The sequence below is a fragment of the Oncorhynchus kisutch genome, linkage group LG17, assembly GCF_002021735.2.
Source record: "Oncorhynchus kisutch isolate 150728-3 linkage group LG17, Okis_V2, whole genome shotgun sequence".
NCBI lineage: Eukaryota > Metazoa > Chordata > Actinopteri > Salmoniformes > Salmonidae > Oncorhynchus > Oncorhynchus kisutch.
The window spans coordinates 28,317,506-28,336,530 of NC_034190.2; the positions used below are offsets into that span (position 1 = coordinate 28,317,506).

Sequence of the window (19,025 nt, forward strand, 5' to 3'; positions counted from 1 at the left end):
GTCTGTACAGTACCAGTCAAAAGTTTGGACACAACTACTCATTCAAGGGTTTTTCTTTATTTTTTACTTTTATCTACATTGTAGAATAATACTGAAGACTCCAAAACCATGAAATAACACATATGGAATCATGTAGTAACCAAAAATGTGTTAAATAAATCTAAATATATTTTATATTTGAGATTCTTCAAAGTAGCCCACCTTTGCCTTGATGACAACTTTGCACACTCTTCGCATTCTCTCAACCAGCTTCATGAGGTAGTCGCCTGGAATGTATTTCAATTAACAGGTGTGCCTTGTTAAAAGTTCATTTGTGGAATTTCTTTCCTTCTTAATGCATTTGAGCCAATCAGTTGTATTGTGAGAAGGTAGGGGTGGTATGCAGAATATAGCCCTATTTGGTAAAAGTCCAAGTCCAAATTATGGCAAGAACAGCTCAAATAAGAAAAGAGAAATGACAATCCACTTAAGACATGAAGGTCAGTCAATGCGAAAAATTTCAAGAACTTTTACAATGATGAGGAAACTGTCTCTCATGAGGACTGCCACAGGAAAGGAAGACCCAGAGTTACCTCTGCTGCAGAGGATAAGTTCATTAGAGTTACCAGCCTCAGATTGCAGCCCAAATAAATGCTTCACAGAGTTCAAGTAACAGACACATCTCAACATTAACTGTTTAGAGGAGACTGCGTGATTCAGGCCTTCCTGGTCGAATTGCCGCAAATAAACCACTACTAAAGGACACCAATAATAAGAAGAGACTTGCTTGGGCCAAGAAACACAAGCAATGGACATTACACCTGACGGAAATCTCTTTGGTCTGACGAGTCCACATTTGAGATTTTTAGTACCAACCACTGTGTCTTTGTGAGACGCAGAGTCGGTGAACGGATGATCTCCGCATGTGTGGTTCCCACCGTGATGCATGGAGGAGGAGGTGTGATGGTGTGGGGGTGCTTTGCTGGTGACACTGTCAGTGATATATTTAGAATTCAAGACACACTTAACCAGCATGGCTACCACTGCATTCTGCAGTGATACGCCATCCCATTTGGTTTGTGCTTAGTGGGACTATCATTTGTTTTTCATCAATACAATGACCCAACACATCTCCAGGCTGTGTAAGGACTATTTGACCAAGAAGGGGAGTGATGGAGTGCTGCATTAGATGACCTGGCCTCAACAATCACCCAACCTAAACCAATTGAGATGGTTTGGTATGAGTTGGACCGCAGAGTGAAGGAAAAGGAGCCAACAAGTGCTCAGTGTGCAAAGCTGTCATCAAGGCAAATGGTGGCTACTTTGAAGAATCTCAAATATATAATATCTTTTGATATGTTTAACACGTTTTTGGTTACTACATGATTGCCTATGTTATTTCATAGTTTTGATGTCTTCACTATTATTCTACAATGTAGAAAATTTAAAAGAATTAATAAAAACCCTTGAATGACTAGGTGTGTCCAAACTTTTGACTGGTACTGTGTGTGTGTGTGTGTGTGTGTGTGTGTGTGTGTGTGTGTGTGTGTGTGTGTGTGTGTGTGTGTGTGTGTGTGTGTGTGTGTGTGTGTGTGTGTTTGCGTGCGCATGTGTGTGTGTGTGTGTGTGTGTGTGTGTGTGTGTGTGTGTGTGTGTGTGTGTGTGTGTGTGTGTGTGTGTGTGTGTGTGTGTGTGTGTGTGTGTGTGTGTGTGTGTGTGTGTACAGTATGTGTACATAGAGAATAAAGCAACACAATAATACAAACTAATCTAAACATTATAATGCATAGCCAGACCGTGTCGGCACTGTTCTGGAACTAATTATGATTGTGTCAATTTAATACGGGTCAAGAAGCACCACAATTACAGTGAAAATGTGGTCATCGTGTTTGTGCCTCCATTTGCACAGAGCAGAACTGAAGAAGTGATATTTTGACGTACTACTAAAGAGGGCATGGTTTGTCCAAACATAATCTCTTGTGGATAGACTATGTAAACATCTGACATCTAGATTAACTGGGATTAGTCCAAACAGCAAGCGAGGGTGATGGTTCAGTGACCCAAGCTTTTATGATTTGCCCGTGACCTGAACACTAGCGTTATCTCCCCAAGCTAATGCGTCATATTTTCTCTTGATTATTCCTAATTAGGAGATGTTTCCAGTGTGGTTGGCCAGCATGACATTGTAAGAGAGCCTGCTGTGGTAGTACCATTCTAAAGGTTTAAACTCTCCTCATCCTGTGTATCATTGATCCGTAAGGGGTGGGAACAGCCTAGTCTGGTTAATCAATACCTAATACTGAGAGCAGCATCATTATGAGTCATTAGTTCAGAACAAACAGAACTGCATGTTTAACCTCAGTGGAAACATAGTGGTTTAAATGGCACCCTATTCCCTATCGTGCACTTCTTTTAACTGGCCATCTGGTCAAAAGTAGTACACTATATTAGGAATAGGGTGCCATTTTGGACTCACAACAGACTATAAATGAATAGGCAGGTAGCATAGCGGTTAGATGTGCCAGTAACCGAAAGGTTGTTTGTTCGAATGCCTGAGCCGATAAGGTGAAAATTCTGCCGATGTGCCCTAGAGCAAGGCACTTAACCCTAATTGCTCCAGGGTCGCCGTTGATAATGGCGGACCATGGCCATGACCCCACTCTCTGGGATATGCAAAAAAGCACATTTCCAATTCACACCTGTGTATTAATACACACTTGTACATGTGAAAATAGGAAAAAATTATATTTGACCTTTATTTAAATAAGCAAGTCAGTTAAGATCAAATTTGTATTTACAATGACGGTCTACACCAGCCAAACCCCGGAAGATGCTGGGCCAATTGTGCGCCGCCCTATGGGTCTCCCAATCACGGCCGGTTGTGATACAGCCTGGATTTGAACCAGGGTGTCTGTAGTGACGCCTCTAGCACTGAGATGCTGTGCCTTTGATCGCTGCGCCACTCTTGAGCCCAAATACTGTATAAGCAGACCATAATAATAATAATGATATATACCACGTAGCAGACACTTTTATCCAAATAGACTTACAGTCATGGGTGCCTACATTTTACGTATGTGTGGTCCTAGAAATCAAACCCACAATCCTGCCGTTCTGAGCGCCACGATCTACCAACTGAGCCTTACAGGACCACTGTATTCCATTCAGACTGAGTCTTCCTCTCTTCTATACTTTGTCCATGGCTTTCCCTCATCTTACTTTCCCTTCTCTGCCTCTTCGTGCTCTTCCATCCCTCCATCCTTAACCTCCGACACTGAGAGTGTGTAAACATAATCATGGGTTTAGAAACTCACAACGAGCCTGATGGAGTCAGTAGATTCTCCCTAAAAGGGGTTGGTTGGACAGGAGGAGTGGTGACAGAGACAGTGGAAACAGAGTTAATGTTGTACCTCCTCCCAAGCTAATGTTGCACATTCTAAACACCGTAATTCATCAATGTCACAAACCGTAGGGACCGTTTAATAGTGCTGTAATGTAATTCACGTTTACTCATTTTAGTGTAATCAAGTTTCTGCTGATTTGTTGCTTTCTTGTACAGGGTGGTAGGAAGAGGTAAACCTGTAATGTGCACTCAGAAAACCTCCTGAGGACATAAAAGCCTTTAGAAGTAATTAACAGTCAATCAATAGACTATAACTCTTTCTAACACAAATTAATCTCTTCCCATTTCATATAGTTCAAGGTTAATCTTGTCCACAAGTCAGCTTTCTCTCAGCAATTTGAGGCTGGGGACAAGGTTAGCTCCAGGCAAACCCCCCAAAAACGTTTATTTTAGGGAACAGTCTCTAAAACGTTATATTTTCCACCAAAGGTGAGACATTTTGGTACCATCATAAAGTTACAGAGACATTTAAATGTCTGATGGACATTACGAATCAAGCCTAGACAAAAGTAGGCATTTCCTCCAGATCTCATCTAACTACTCATTATCTCTTGCTGGATACTTCTGAGGGATGTTTTCTTTGAGATGAGACTTTGTGATGTCCCAATGTAGAAAATCCAATTAACTCTATCCTCAACTAAGTTTAGCATTTTTATCAGTAAAAGTATTCCACTGGGGCTCACATCTTCAGGTGAAGCTGAATTACATCATAACCCGAGTCATCCTTCACCACAAAAGGATTTTATTTCATTGATATGCCATAGTGGTAACAGCTAGTTAACCCTTTTAATCATCACTGAACAGTAGGATAGACTTCTCTGTCTCCCTCTAGAGGTGAGGGACTAGGACCTGTCAGCTGCTGACTGATGGACTTTACAGTTAAAGGCACCAATGCTCAAGCTCTCATAGTTAGACCTCATCATAACTAGTGTCCCAGAGTTACCGGGCCAGGAAAAACTCCTGGCCCCAACTCTCTATTTCTCTATTTGTATTTACTGTAATATTTCTTGAGAGGCTAACTCAATCCAGTCACCACTGAGTGTGGCAATTGTTCATTCCAGTCAATGGTGTGCTGGTGAATAGGCATAGCAGTATCAGTGTAAAAAGGCCTGTGTCATCACCTGCCCTGTGTCAACCCTCATCGGTTACCAGGCTGTTCGTCTGCAGAGGTCCATCCTTCCGACCCTCATTAGTGACGTAATCATTATCCGGGTTTGCTTTGTTTCTTCATCCATCAAACACATTAAGAAATTACAGCCTTGTGACGCAGATGGGTCCTATGGTATTGATATATGTTGTAACAGACTCGAGCACTGAAATGAACAGACAAATGATGTATTTCTGTGCCTGGCTTCAACCTGCGTTGTAAGTTAGGCATCGATCATCACACCTATGAATCAAGGAGGACCAACTGCCTCACCATCGTTCACTTCCCCTCATCTATTAGGTTTCCCTCAACTTGGACTATCACTCTAAATCATTTATTTCATAGGCCTACACCGTAGTCTACGGTAGTCCTACACCATTATAGGACAATGAGGAGGCTATAACCATTTAATAATGCAGTAACATAACTGTAGTAGTCCTAGCTGTGTTTATCCCGTCTATATTTTATAACTAACAGAAAGTTCCAAACTCGAATTATGCACAACCTATATTTTATTTGTACGCCTACAATTCACTTGTGCGCATTTAATGATTTGTATGCCTCATGATTTGTTTTATTATTCTGCAATCACAGTGTGAGCTACTTGAATTGGCTGTTGGAAGCAGAAGTCAATTCCGGGAAGAAGCGAAGCAGAGCAGGGAGCACACCGCGGAGCGCGATTTTGTCGCGTGAGCAGAGCGGTGTCCGACTCCAAGACAGTCAGAGGAGAGACGTAACATTGGAATTATCACAGAGCAGCAACCCCAATTCATTCACGCTGGGCTCTTCTCAAATCCGCGGGGTCTTTTCCAACTGCTCTATCGTGAGTCTCGTCCGGTTGAGTGGGTTATTTTGTTAATGTCAGTTCCTTCGATTTAAAACAATCATAGTATTGTTCAGTATTTTGATTATTCTATGCGGGTGTGCAGCAAGTTTACCAAACCTTCAAACTTGCTCCTAATGGTTCAGAAGTAAAGCACGTGACGTTACCTGGGACTGAGTGCACCTGTCCTGGTATAAAGTCAAGTAACCATGTTAGGACCATTTATACAGAGGACGGAATAGACTGGATCATGTATTTTATGTTGACCAATATGCGCTTTCATAACTGATATCGAAATGTGGGGAAGTTCTCTGCCAATGGACACAAACCGAACACAGCGGGTAGGTGTGATAATCATGAATGATATTTCAATGTTTGTACAGACACTTAGACAAATATTTATTCAGCATTTATTTTTGTAAGTGCGCGGCGAACTTGGGCTTCCCGGCTATTGTCGGCTATGCTGTAATGTCCATACATATTATAGGCTAGCTAGCCTAATGTTTATTCACGGTGCATGTTGTGTAGATTTAAAAAAAATGCATTTTAAACCTTCCCTTACAATGAATTATTTGTCCAACGGTCTCTCTCGGTCTCTCTCTCTCTCTCATATCCCTAGGCACGGTAGGCTACGGCAGTGGCTCTTTTTTGCAAGATGGGCAAAATCAGAGACAGGTTGAAAGTTGTCTCCTATATAAAATTAATCTCTAGATTATTTCAAATATAGGCTTTTAAACCGGAGTATTCGGGTTTGACCAATTTGGCTCAGTGCAAGCATTCTGGATGCCAATAATTGTATAACCCCAAAACAATAGGGGCTATAACTGTATATAACGCAATAGAAATGATGTTTCTATTGCAGGCGTCTAAATGTTACCCTCTAGGCTCAACTCTGTCTTGAGCCTATCATGGACCCTTATCAGAGGATCCACCATACAGACTATTTGTTTTTACAGGTGAATAGTCAATACCTGGGAGATTGAGTTATTTTCAAGTCAATGGGTTATACACCCTTTTAAAACAGCTCCTACCCTCTCGAAGGGCTCTCCTTTTACTGCCTGTATGGATTATCTATATATTTTACACTCCTCCCGCATTTCATTAACTTGTTGATGTGTGGTCTGGACTGGGGTTCGGGTTAGGGTGGAAGTATAGGGATGTGGACTGGGGGTCGGGAGGCTGGTACACATGACACTTCTCCCATTTGTCCTATACGTTTCCTGGAGCCACATAGACAGACCATGTAATACGTGAGGATTTACAGGGAGAGATGATTACCTTCAAGGCCGATGCTGTAGGCACGATCAACTTTATTGCCCTCAAGGGGGAAATTAGTCTTAGTGCAGCGATGATGTCCACATATAAACTACATGATACAGCCACTATAGACCACCTACATTTCATACATCACATTCTACCAATAGAAAAACAACCACTGTTTCGTGTGGTTGTGTAAAGATGCAAATGTGTGGAAAACTAGAGAGACTTGCCTGAAAGTGTTATTGTTGATGGACTTCTCATACCGGTGCCTGTACAGAAACCAGTGCTCTACTGTGCATCACAGAGGGCATCAAACAGCGACTCTTAAGTCTTTACCTTGAGGTTATTTATCTGATACTGTACCTTGCATTCTCTCTAAAGCCCTTTGCAAATTAACAAAGTATTGCATTTTTAATAACAAAACAACCCAACTACTAAGATTCCATTCCTTTCTGTTTCAATAGATCATCTGAGTATTGGTCCACTAGAAAGCTCACAGCTCATTTTTGAATATCTACTTTCACCTGGTGCAGTTTATAATTGCTTTTATTAATGGTGTGTTCGTAAATTCAATCAAGGAGTGCTATAGTGCGCTCTAGGCATTCGTAAATTCAGAGCGTTGTCAGATTGTCCATTCTTAAATTCAGAGCCTTTAGCTCTAGGATTGAAAGATGGCGCCGACAGAGATGGTCACCTCGCTTCGAGTCCTTAGGAAACTATGCAGTATTTTATTTATTTATGTATTATTTCTTACTGTTACCCCAGGAAATCTTAAGTCGTATTACATACAGCCGGGAAGAACTATTGGATATAAGAGCGACGTCAACTTACCAATATTACGACCAGGAATGCGACTTTCCCGAAGCGGACCACAACCCAGGACAATGGACCTAATCCCAGAAGCCGACCCAAAACAACGGCACCGCAGAAGGGGCAGACGGAGCAGCCTCCTGGTCAGCCTCCGTAGACTTGCACATTGCCCACCGCTCCCGAGTATGCTACTCGCCAATGTCCAGTCTCTTGACAACAAGGTAGATGAAATTCGAGCAAGGGTTGCCTTCCAGAGAGAAATGAGAGATTCTAACATTCTCTGTTTCACGGAAACATGGCTCTCTCGGGATATGTTGTTGGAATCGGAATCAGCTACCGGGCTTCTACATGCATCGCGGCGACAGAGATAAACTCCTCTCTGGGAAGAGGAAGGGCGGGGGTGTATGCTTCATAATTAATCACTCATGGTGTAATCATAACAACATACAGTAACACAAGTCCTTTACTCACCCGACCTAGAATTCCTTACAATCAAATGCCGGCCATATTATCTCCCAAGAGAATTCTCGTCAGTTATCCCCACCGGTGTACATTCCCCCTCAAGCAGACACCAAGACGGCCCGCAAGGAACTTCACTGGACTAAACTGGAAACCATATATCCTGAGGCTGCATTTACTGTAGCTGAGGATTTTAACAAAGCAAATCTGAGAAGAAAGCTACCTAAATTCTATCAGCATATAGATTGCACTATGCGCAGGTGTAATACACTCGATCACTGTTACTCTAACTTCCGCAATGCATACAAAGTAGAGGTCGACCGATTATGATTTTCAACGCTGATACCGATTAATCGGACGATTTTTATATATATATTTGTAATAATGACAATTACAACAATACTGAATGAACACTTATTTTAACTTTATATAATAAATAAATAAAAATCAATTTAGTCTCAAATAAATAATGAAACATGTTCAATTTGGTTTAAATAATACCAAAACGCAGTGTTGGAGAAGAAAGTAAAACTGCAATATGTGCCATGTAAAAAAGCTGACGCTTAAGTTCCTTGCTCAGAACATGAGAACATATGAAAGCTGGTGGTTCCTTTTAACGTGAGTCTTCAATATTCCCAGTTAAGAAGTTTTAGGTTGTAGTTATTATAGGAATTATAGGACTATTTCTCTCTATACCATTTGTATTTCATATACCTTTAACTATGGGATGTTCTTATAGGAACTATAGTATTGCCAGCCTAATCTCAGGAGTTGATAGGCTTGAAGTCATGAACAGAGCTGTGCTTCAAGCATTGCGAAGAGCTGCTGGCAAACACAGGAAAGTGCTGTTTGAATGAATGCTTACGAGCCTGCTGCAGCCTACCACTGCTCAGTCAGAATGCTCTATCAAATATCAAATCATAGATTTAATTATAATATAATAAACACACAGAAATACGAGCCTTAGGTCATTAATATTGTCAAATCCGGAAACTATCATTTCGAAAACAAAACATTTGATTCTTTCAGTGAAATACGGAACCGTTCAGGTTTTTATCAAACGGGTGGCATCCATAAGTCTAAATATTGCTGTTACATTGCACAACCTTCAATGTTATGTCATAATTATTTACAATTCTGATAAATTAACAGGCAACGCATTGATTATTTGCAACGCAGGACAAGCTAGTTAAACTAGTAATATCATCAACCATGTGTAGTTAACTAGTGATTATGTTAAGATTGATTGTTTTTTATAAGATAAGTTTAATGCTATCTAGCAACTTATCTTGGCTCCTTGCTGCACTCGCTTAACAGGTGGTCAGCCTGCCACTCAGTCTCCCCGTGGAGTGCAATGTAATCGGCCAAAATCGGCGTCCAAAAATGCAGATTACCGATTGTTGTGAAAACTTGAAATCGGCCCTAATTAATCGGCCATGTTGAATCGGTCAACCTCTAATACAAAGCCCTCCCTTGGGCAAATCCGACCATGACACCATCTTGCTCCTATCGTCTTATAGGCAGAAATTCAAACAGGATGTACCAGTGACTAGAACCATTCAACGCTGGTCTGACCAATCGGAATCCACGCTTCAAGATCGTTTTGATCACGCAGACTGGGATATGTGCCAGTCAGCCTCAGATAACCTCAGATAACAACATAAATCTATCCACTGACTCGGTGAGTGAGTTTATAAAGAAGTGCATTGCGGGCCTCCCGGGTGGCGCAGTGGTTAAGGGCGCTGTACTGCCAGCTGCACCACCAGAGACTCTGGGTTCGCACCCAGGCTCTGTCATAACCGGCCGCGACCGGGAGGTCCGTGGGGGGAGACAAAATTGGCCTAGCGTCGTCCGGGTTAGGGAGGGTTTGGCCGGTAGAGAAATCCTTATCTCATCGCGCGCCAGTGCGCACTGTGCCTGTGGCGGGCCGGGCGCAGTGCGCGCTAACCAAGGGTGCCAGGTGCACGGTGTTTCCTCCGACACATTGGTGCGGCTGGCTTCCGGGTTGGATGCGCACTGTGTTAAGAAGCAGTGCGGCTTGGTTGGGTTGTGTATCGGAGGAGGCATGACTTTCAACCTTCGTCTCTCCCGAGCCCGTACGGGAGTTGTAGCGATGAGACAAGATAGTAGCTACTAAAAACAATTGGATACCACGAAATTGGGGAGAAAAAAAAGAAGTGCATTGGAGATGTTGTACCCACTGTGACTATTAAAACCTAACCCTAACAAGAAACCGTGGATGGATGGCGGCATTCGTACAAAACTGAAAGTGCGAACCACCACATTTAACCATGGAAAGAGGTCTGGGAATATGGCTGAATATAAACAGTGTAGTTATTCCCTTCGCAAAACAAGCGAAATACCGGTACAGGGACAAGGTGGAGTCGCAATTCAACGGCTCAGACACGAGACATATGTGGCAGGGTCTACAGGAAACCACGGACTACAAAAAGAAAACCAGCCATGTCAAGGACACCGACATCACGCTTCCAGACAAACTAAACACTTTCTTTGAACGCTTTGAGGATAATAGGACCACCGACCTCGCCCCTCCCCCTTCTTCGTGGCCAATGTGAGTAAAACATTTAAATGTGTTAACACTCGCAAGGCTGTGCCCAGATGGCACCCTAGCCGTGTCTTCAGAGCATGCGCAGATGGCTGGTGTGTTTACAGACATTCAATCGCTCCCTATCCCAGTCTGCTGTCCCCACATGCTTCAAGATGGCCACCATTGTTCCTGTACCCAAGAAGGCAAAGATAACTGAACTAAATTACTACCGCCAAATAGCACTCACTTCTGTCATCATGAAGTGCTTTGAGAGACTAGTCAAGGAACATATCACCTCCACCTTACTGGCCATCCTAGACCCACTTCAGTTTGCACAACGCCACAACAGGTCCACAGATGATGCAATCGCCTGCACACTGCCCTATCCCATCTGGACAAGAGGAATACTTATGTAAGAATGCTGTTCATTGACTACAGCTCAGCATTCTACACCATGGTATTCTCCAAGTTCGTCATCAAGCCGTAGGCCCTGGGTCTCAACTCCGCCCTGTGCAATTGGGTCCTGGACATTCTGACAGATTGCCCCCGGGTGGTGAAGGTGACCCTCAACACTGGGGCCCCACAAGGGTATGTGCTCAGCCCCCCCTGTACTCCCTGTTGACCCACGACTGCGTGGCCATGCATTCCTCAATCATCAAGTTTGCAGATGTCACAACAGTAGTGTGCTTGATTACCAACAACGACGAGACAGTCTACAGGGAGGAGGTGAGGGCACTCAGAGTGTGGTGTCAGGAAAACAACCTCTCATTCAACGTCAACAAAACAAAGGATATGGTCGTGGACTTCAGGAAACAGTAGGAGGGAGCACCCCCCTATCCACATCGAAGGGACAGCAGTGGAGAAGGTGGAAAGTTTTAAGTTCTTTGGTGTACACATCACAGACAAACCAAAATGGTACACCCACATAGACAGTGTGGTGAAGAAGGCGCAACAGCGCCTCTTCAAACTCAGGAGGCTGAAGAAATTTGGCTTGTCACCCAAAACCCTGGCAAACATTTACAGATGCACAATCGAGAGCATCCTGTCGGGCTGGTACGGCAACTGCACCGCCCTCAACCGCAAGGCTCTCCAGAGGGTGGTGTGGTCTGCACAACGCATCACTGGGGGAAAACTACCTGCCCTCCATGACACCTATAGCACCCAATGTCACAGGAAGGCCGAAAAGATCATCAAGGACATCAACCACCCAAGCCACTGCCTGTTCACACCACTACCATCCAGAAGGCGATGTCAGTACAGGTGCATTAATGCTGGGACTGAGAGACTGAAAAACAGCTTCTATCTCAAGGCCATCAGACTGCTAAACAGCAATCACTAACTCAGAGACGCTGCTGCCTACATTGAGACCCAATCACTGGCCACTTTAATAAATGGATCACTAGTCACTTTAAACAATGCCACTTTAGATAATGCCACTTTAATAATGTTTACATATTGTCACGCCCTGACCTTAGTTATCTTTGTTTTCTTTATTATTTTGGTTAGGTCAGGGTGTGACGAGGGTGGTATGTGTGTTTTTGTCTTGTCTAGGGTTTTTTGTATATCAATGGGGTTTTGGTATTGTCTCTATAAATTTAGGTCTATGGTGGCCTGAATTGGTTCCCAATCAGAGACTGCTGTTTATCGTTGTCTCTGATTGGGGATCCTATTTAGGTTGCCATTTCCAGTTTGGTTTTGTGGGTTATTGTCTATGTGTAGTTTCATGTCAGCACTCGTTATGATTAGTGGCACATTTTGTTAGTTTGTTTAGTGTTCTTCGTAATAAAGAAGAATGTATTCAAACCAAGCTGCGCCTTGGTCTCATCAATACGACGAACATGACACATCACATGTATATACTGTATTTTATACCATCTGTTGTACCTTGCCTATGCCGCACGGCCATCGCTCATCCATATGTGTACATATGTACATATTCCCATTCACCCCTTTAGATTTGTGTTTATTAGGTAGTTGTTGGGAAATTGTTAGATTACTTGTTAGATATTACTGCACTGTCGAAACTAGAAGCACAAGCATTTTGCTACACTCACATTAACGTCTGCTAACCATGTGTATGTGACCAATAAAATGTTATCTGATAGGGGCGTTCAGAGCGCACACTGGACGCCCTGGCCGAGGAGTAGGGTTGATCCGAGAGTTCTGACCTCACAACAGTAGTCAAGCACCCACGCTAACTGCCTAATGTTGGCTAGCTTGCTAGCTACTTCCAGATACAAATGAGAGAACACTTCACTCTGACCATTTTACTCACCCTAACAGAGCTGGTTAGGCTGTTTTCATGTTCTCCAGAGCGTTGGGGACTGTAACTGTGCTGCTGACAACAATTTAATTATGCTTTTTTGCCGTCATTTGCTGACACCGGTCAGATTCAACGGGTGTTGAGCGTTCATAAATTCATCAGTTATTCTGCACTCTCAGACGAGAGTGCTATGAAATCGGAGTAGATAGCCAGAGTGAATTTACGAATGCACCCTTCAGGGCTGCCTAAATAGGTCACAATTATCATGCATCCAAGGAAATGAGTGACACAAACAATTTTCTATAACCCCCGGGGCAGGAGATGGACTTTAGAAAATACGTTTTATAACCTGAAAACTTCTATTTGAAGTGAATTCATTAGAATGGATTTTTGGTTTTGTCATTTTCATTACCCCATCTTGGGCTTTCAGAATGTTTATGGTAAATGTGAATTTGTCAAAGTGGTTAGTGAAGCAGGACTATGCTTCCATGTTTCAGTAGTTCAGTCACACACCAGCAGCACTAAGAAGGAAAGAACCAATTCCACAATGTTAGAACAGCCATGGCTGAAAGAGCAGCACAGCAGCTCTCTGTTATCTCTGCAGATAAACGTTTAGTCCTTCAAATATGGATATTGGCTTCTTCCCCAAACCGTCAGAGCACTGTTACAGACACTATCACAGATTAAGTTGGAAGCCCAAATTACTCTAGTATGGCAGGATATGTAGAGTAGACATGTTGCTATGGTACAATATCTTACTATAGAGACGACACGGGACTCCTTTTTGAGAAGGATGGTGTAGTCCCTCCAGCGGTCACAACTGGTGAGCACTACCTGAGTGAGGCTACTTATAGCTTGCCACCAGTGCAAAGTCACAGAGGACTAACTTGTGTTTCACATCTGTCAGTAGTCCTGCATGTAGGACCAAGCATTGTACTACCCTCAGATTGATGATCTGTCTAACTAGCAAGACGGCACAAACGGATCTGGGACCAGGCTACTGTCTCAGCATTCATTATTATGTTGACTACTAGTCAAAGGTCCTATATGTATGAATACATGGTCCATTATAAAGATGTAGGGTCTTAATTTGACCAATATTGTTGTTGCAAAATAATCCTGCAGCAACAGCATTTTAACTTTAGTCCATACTGTTGCTTGATCGGTGGTTAGGCTATTAGCTGGACAAAAGTAGGCTACATGAAAAGTGCAACTCTGTTAATATAACCGTGTGTTAGTGCAAGTTTTCAGTTCATTTATGTAAATCACTGAGTTAATCTGTATTTCATGCAGTGCAGGAAAATTGTCAGCAGTAAGAGTGATCAAATTTAAGATGCTACACCTGTAAGTGACTACAGTGTATGGTCTTTAGGTCTCCTGGGTGTTATGTTACGGTCCATAACCAACCACCTCCTCTCAGGGGTGGTGTTCTGTGCATTTATGGACCTGTCATTTTCTGAGCACACAGAGAGAGAGAGAGAGAGAGAGAGAGAGAGGGAGGGGCCAGTTTGACTGACATTGCTAACCAATGACATTTGTGTACACTACACAGAAGACTTTTATCCATCTGCTTGTATGTTGCAAATCTATTGACATACACAGGGTTGGGAGTAACTGATTACATGTAGTTACATGTCATCTGTTTCCAAAAAAACTCATTGTAATCAGTTAAGTTACCCGGAAAAATATTGTAAGCAGATTACAGATACTAGAGTATTACTTGGATTACTTTTAAATTCAGAAAGGATGTTTGCAAAAAAAAATACCTGTTTTGTCAATGATATTCAATTCAGCATTGAAAAAAGGCGTAAATGTAAGTTTGTTCCACATGAGCGAGTCTGACCACAAGTCAGAGACCATTGTGATGACAGGTAACGAGTAAATGTATCGAATTAGAAAGTAACCTACCCAACTCTGGACAAACACACTCAATTATCTGCACTTGACCCTGAATCCATTCCCATTTTTGTGCCCCTTCTGCCCATTGTAAAATAAAACAAAGAGCATGTGGTAAATACATTAGAACACACAAGGCTTCAGCAGAAGATGTGACATTTTATCTGGAGCTTATTTTCCCCTCGGTTGTCCCATCAGTACGTGTGAAAGGACCGTTACTGAGCCAATCCACCCAGGCACTGGAGCGCACTGACACGTTTCACTGTGTTTAATCAGCAGGTGATGGATACTCCTGGCCCAACCTTGTTTTCTTCTGGACTTTCTAAATCTGCAGTTGTCTTTCATGCATACACACTACAGCATTAATACATATATTCTGTCATGCTGTCACCTTGTCTGTCTTTCTCTCTGTTTCTCTCCCTCTCTGTTTCTCTCTCTCTCCCTTTCTCCCTGTCTCTCAGTCCATGCACCTCTGTCTTTCTGTCTGTCCTGTCACAGCAGTAAATTGTGTCCAGGTCAAATCATTCTCTGTTTGTAGTCTTGTCCCTAGCTCGTTAGGTTGTCATCTTTGCCATTAGTGTAGCAGCTTTCAACGCTCTACTTCAGTTGCTGGAGAAGGGACTGACTTTTGTTTTTACATTGTAGAACAATAGTGAAGTATGGAATAACACATATGGAATCATGTAGGGTTAGGACATCTACTTTGTGCATGACACAAGTAATGTTTCCAACAATTGTTTACAGACAGATTATTTCACTTATAATTCAGTGTATCACAATTCCAGTGGGTCAGATGTTTAAATTCACTAAGTTGACTGTGCCTTTAAACAACTTTGAAAATTACTGAAAATGATATCATAGCTTTCTTTAGAAGCTTCTGATAGGCGAATTGACATAATTTGAGTCAATTGGAGATGCACCTGTGGATGTATTTCAAGGCCTACCTTAAAACTCAGTGCTTCTTTGCTTGACATCACAGGACAATCAAAAGAAAGACCTCAGAAAAAGGGAAGACCTCCACAAGTCTGGTTCATCCTTGGGAGCAATTTTCAAACGCCTGAAGGCACCATGTTCATCTGTACAGACAATAGTACACAAGTATAAGCACCATGGGACCACGCAGCCGTCATACCACTCAGGAAGGAGAGGAGTTCTGTCTCCTAGAGATGAACGTACTTTGGTGCGAAAAGTGCAAATCAATCCCAGAACAACAGCAAAAGACCTTGTGAAGATGCTGGAGGAAACAGGTACACAGTAAAACGAGTCCTATATCGGCATAACCTGAAAGGCCGCTCAGCAAGGAAGAAGCCACTGCTCCAAAACCACCATAAAAAGGCCAAAGTTTGCAACTGCACATAGGGACAACGGTCGTACTTTTTTGTATAAATGTCCTCTGGTCTGATGAAACAAAAATATAACTGTTTGGCCATAATGACCATTGTTATGTTTGGAGGGAAAAGGGGGAGACTTGCAAGCCGAAGAACACCATCCCAACCGTGAAGCACGGGGGTGGCAGCATCGTGATGTGGGGGTGTTTTGCTGCAGGAGGGACTGGTGCACTTCACAAAATAGATGGCAACATGAGGCAGGAAAATTATGTGGATATATTGAAGCAACATCTCAAGACATCAGTCAGGAAGTTAAAGGGTCGCTAATGGATCTTCCAAATGGACAATGACCCCAAGCATACTTCTAAAGTTGTGGCAAAATGGCTTAAGGACAACAAAGTCAAGGTATTGGAGTGGCCTTCACAAAGCCCTGACCTCAATCCAATAGAACATTTGTGGGCAGAACTGAAAAAGCGTGTGCAAGCAAGGAGGCCTACAAACCTGACTCAGTTACACCAGCTTTGTCAGGAGGAATGGGCCAAGTTCACCCAACTTATTGTGGAAGGCTACACAAAACGTTTGACCCAAGTTAAACAATTTAAAGGCAATGCTACCAAATACTAATTGAGTGTATGTAAACTTCTGACCCACTGGGAATATGATGAAAGATATATAACCTGAAATAAGTCATTCTCTCTACTATTATTCTGACATTTCACCTTCTTAAAATAAAGTGGTGATCCTAACTGACCTAAAACAGTGAATTTTTACTAGGATTAAATGTCAGGAATTGTGAAACTGAGTTTAAATGTGTTTGGCTAAGGTGTATGTAAACTTCTGACTTCAACTGTACGGTGTGTGTGTGTATATATATGTATATATGAGTTTCTCAAAAGATTTTGGAAGAGTTTGTAAAGTTTTCCTCTTATTCACCAACAGTCACAATGTGTCCTGTTTTGAGGTTCAGAACATTCTCGTGAATGAAACTGATTAAAGTTTTAGTGTGAGGCTGCATCATGAAGAGGAGTTTTGTGGCTGACAGTAGTTCACTGTGATCTAATTTGGCTTTGTATGAATCATTTAACCCTCGCTACGCAGAGCTGCATTCTGTCAGTTGTAAGACTGGAAGGTGCCATTGGAAAGTGCCACATTTTAGGAGTTTGTTCCATCAGCTGAAGCTGTGGTTATACTGATATAAAAATCTATGTTGGAATAAGAAGATTAAAGCCAGATATTATTGCTGCAGAATGAATTGCACTTTTTCTGTTGTCATAAACAAAGTCAATGGCCCATGAAAGATTAATCACGGGAAGTTTTACCAAGTATATCCAAACAGTTTGTTCTTTTCATTGTCGACATTCCACAGCTAATTGCTCTGTATTTATTTTAATTTAGTGAACCTTGATAAACAATCCTTTAAAGAGAAACATCTCATTTAGGCCCTCAGCGATGCGTTAAATACCACAACAACTTAACAAATTCCTCTCTCTGCATCGGGGTTCCTGCTGATGCAAAACTTGTTGGTGTGACGAGAGAAAGAGGGGACAAAAGGAGCCTGAAGAGTGTCTTGTATATGGTTCATCCTGAGATTCTGAAGTAATCCGTCCCAATAAACCAGTGGAAGTCATTTCTATGTCTAAACATTCTTTCATCTGCTTTGTTTCCATAGAGCCCAACCCTGCTCCTGGATGGGTGAGGTCCCTGCCAACCCAGTCGGTCAGTGAACCCCCCCCACTCCCCACCCATCGCCTCCCAACCAGGACCCCCTGGGTCACCCAGAGGAGCAGCAGGGATGTACCAGGAGGTGGCCTTCCTAGCGGGCAGCACGGAGAAAGAGTTCACGCCCTTCCACTTCCCCATTGAGAACCAGCAGGAGGTGGTAACTAAGAAGGGTGTGTTCTTCAAGCGACAACGGCTGCTGCGGAGGCCCAATGAGGGGCAGGAGGAGAACGACCTATCAGCCGTCATCAACGTGGGCGGGATCAGGTACAATACCAACAGAGTCAAGAGTTGCTGTGTTCATCTCAGTAATCAATAGTTCATAATCAGAAGTCTTTGGGTGCAATATTTAAAAGGCAAATAATCCAGACATTGGTCTTGCTGCTGCTCAAGAGCATTATAACTTGAAGAGTATTTGAAGAGTATTTCAGTGACTATTGTGCAAAGTCATTGTGCAGCGGTAACATTGTGAGTTTTCCTCTCACCAGGTACCGTATCCCCTGGTCCGTTCTGGAGGAGTTCCCTCTGACGCGGCTGGGCCGGCTGAGGGGCTGTAGCTCATTGGACGAGATCATGGAGGTGTGTGATGACTACGACGACGGGTGCCAGGAGTACTTCTTTGACCGCAGCCCATCTGCGTTCCGCACCATCGTGACGTTCCTAGCGGCAGGGCGGCTGCGGCTGCTGAGGGAGATGTGTGCCCTGTCCTTCCAGGAGGAGCTGGTCTACTGGGGCGTGGAGGACACCAGGCTGGAGTGGTGCTGCCTCCGAAAGCTACGCATCAGGCAGGAGGAGCTCAAGGAGCAGCTGAGGATGGAGGAGGCAGAGCTCACCACAACCCTGACCCCCCAGAGCTGTGAGGATGGGCAGGGGCACGTCGGGGAGGGAGGGGGGGAGGAGGAGGAGAGCCGCATGGCGGGGTGTATGCGCAGGCTGCACGACATGGTGGAGAACCCTCAATCTGGACTACCTGGAAAGATCTTTGCCTTCTTGTCGGTGGTGTTTGTGGCCATCACCGCAGTAACGCTCTGCATCAGTACCATGCCCGACCTCCGGGAGGAGGAGGAGAGGGTGAGTTCACTACCTGTTTACTTCCTACTCACAGGGTTTTACTTCTGGGTCACACTCGGGTGGGTTATACATAGGACCAGGAGTTTGACCTAACCGAGTTACAGACCTGGAAACTCTGAGCACATCCACATCTACATTCTGCTCTTAGTAGGATGAAGTTTGAGGGACAACCTCCACATGGCGAGTCTTCCCCCTTATAGTAACTAATCTTCACAGAGGTAATGTGATGGCTCAGGGATGTTGTCAGGGACGACTGCCACGCTACAACTCCAATCACATTAATACCAGATTATTCCATTTGCCAGATCACTGCTGCTGC

The 19,025-nt window shown here is 43.3% G+C and overlaps 1 protein-coding gene across 1 annotated transcript in view; it reads left to right on the forward strand.

The window, feature by feature from the left end:
- Positions 1 to 4,956: 4,956 nt before the first annotated feature.
- LOC109908690 (potassium voltage-gated channel subfamily G member 2-like) overlaps positions 4,957 to 19,025 on the forward strand; it is a 33,127-nt gene continuing 19,058 nt past the window's right edge. Inside the window, exons 1-3 of the mRNA XM_020507341.2 lie at positions 4,957 to 5,693; positions 17,586 to 17,902; positions 18,124 to 18,706. Coding sequence (XP_020362930.1) covers positions 17,709 to 17,902; positions 18,124 to 18,706 — 777 coding nt within the window. The 5' untranslated portion in view covers positions 4,957 to 5,693; positions 17,586 to 17,708. The remainder of the gene's footprint in view (positions 5,694 to 17,585; positions 17,903 to 18,123; positions 18,707 to 19,025) is intronic.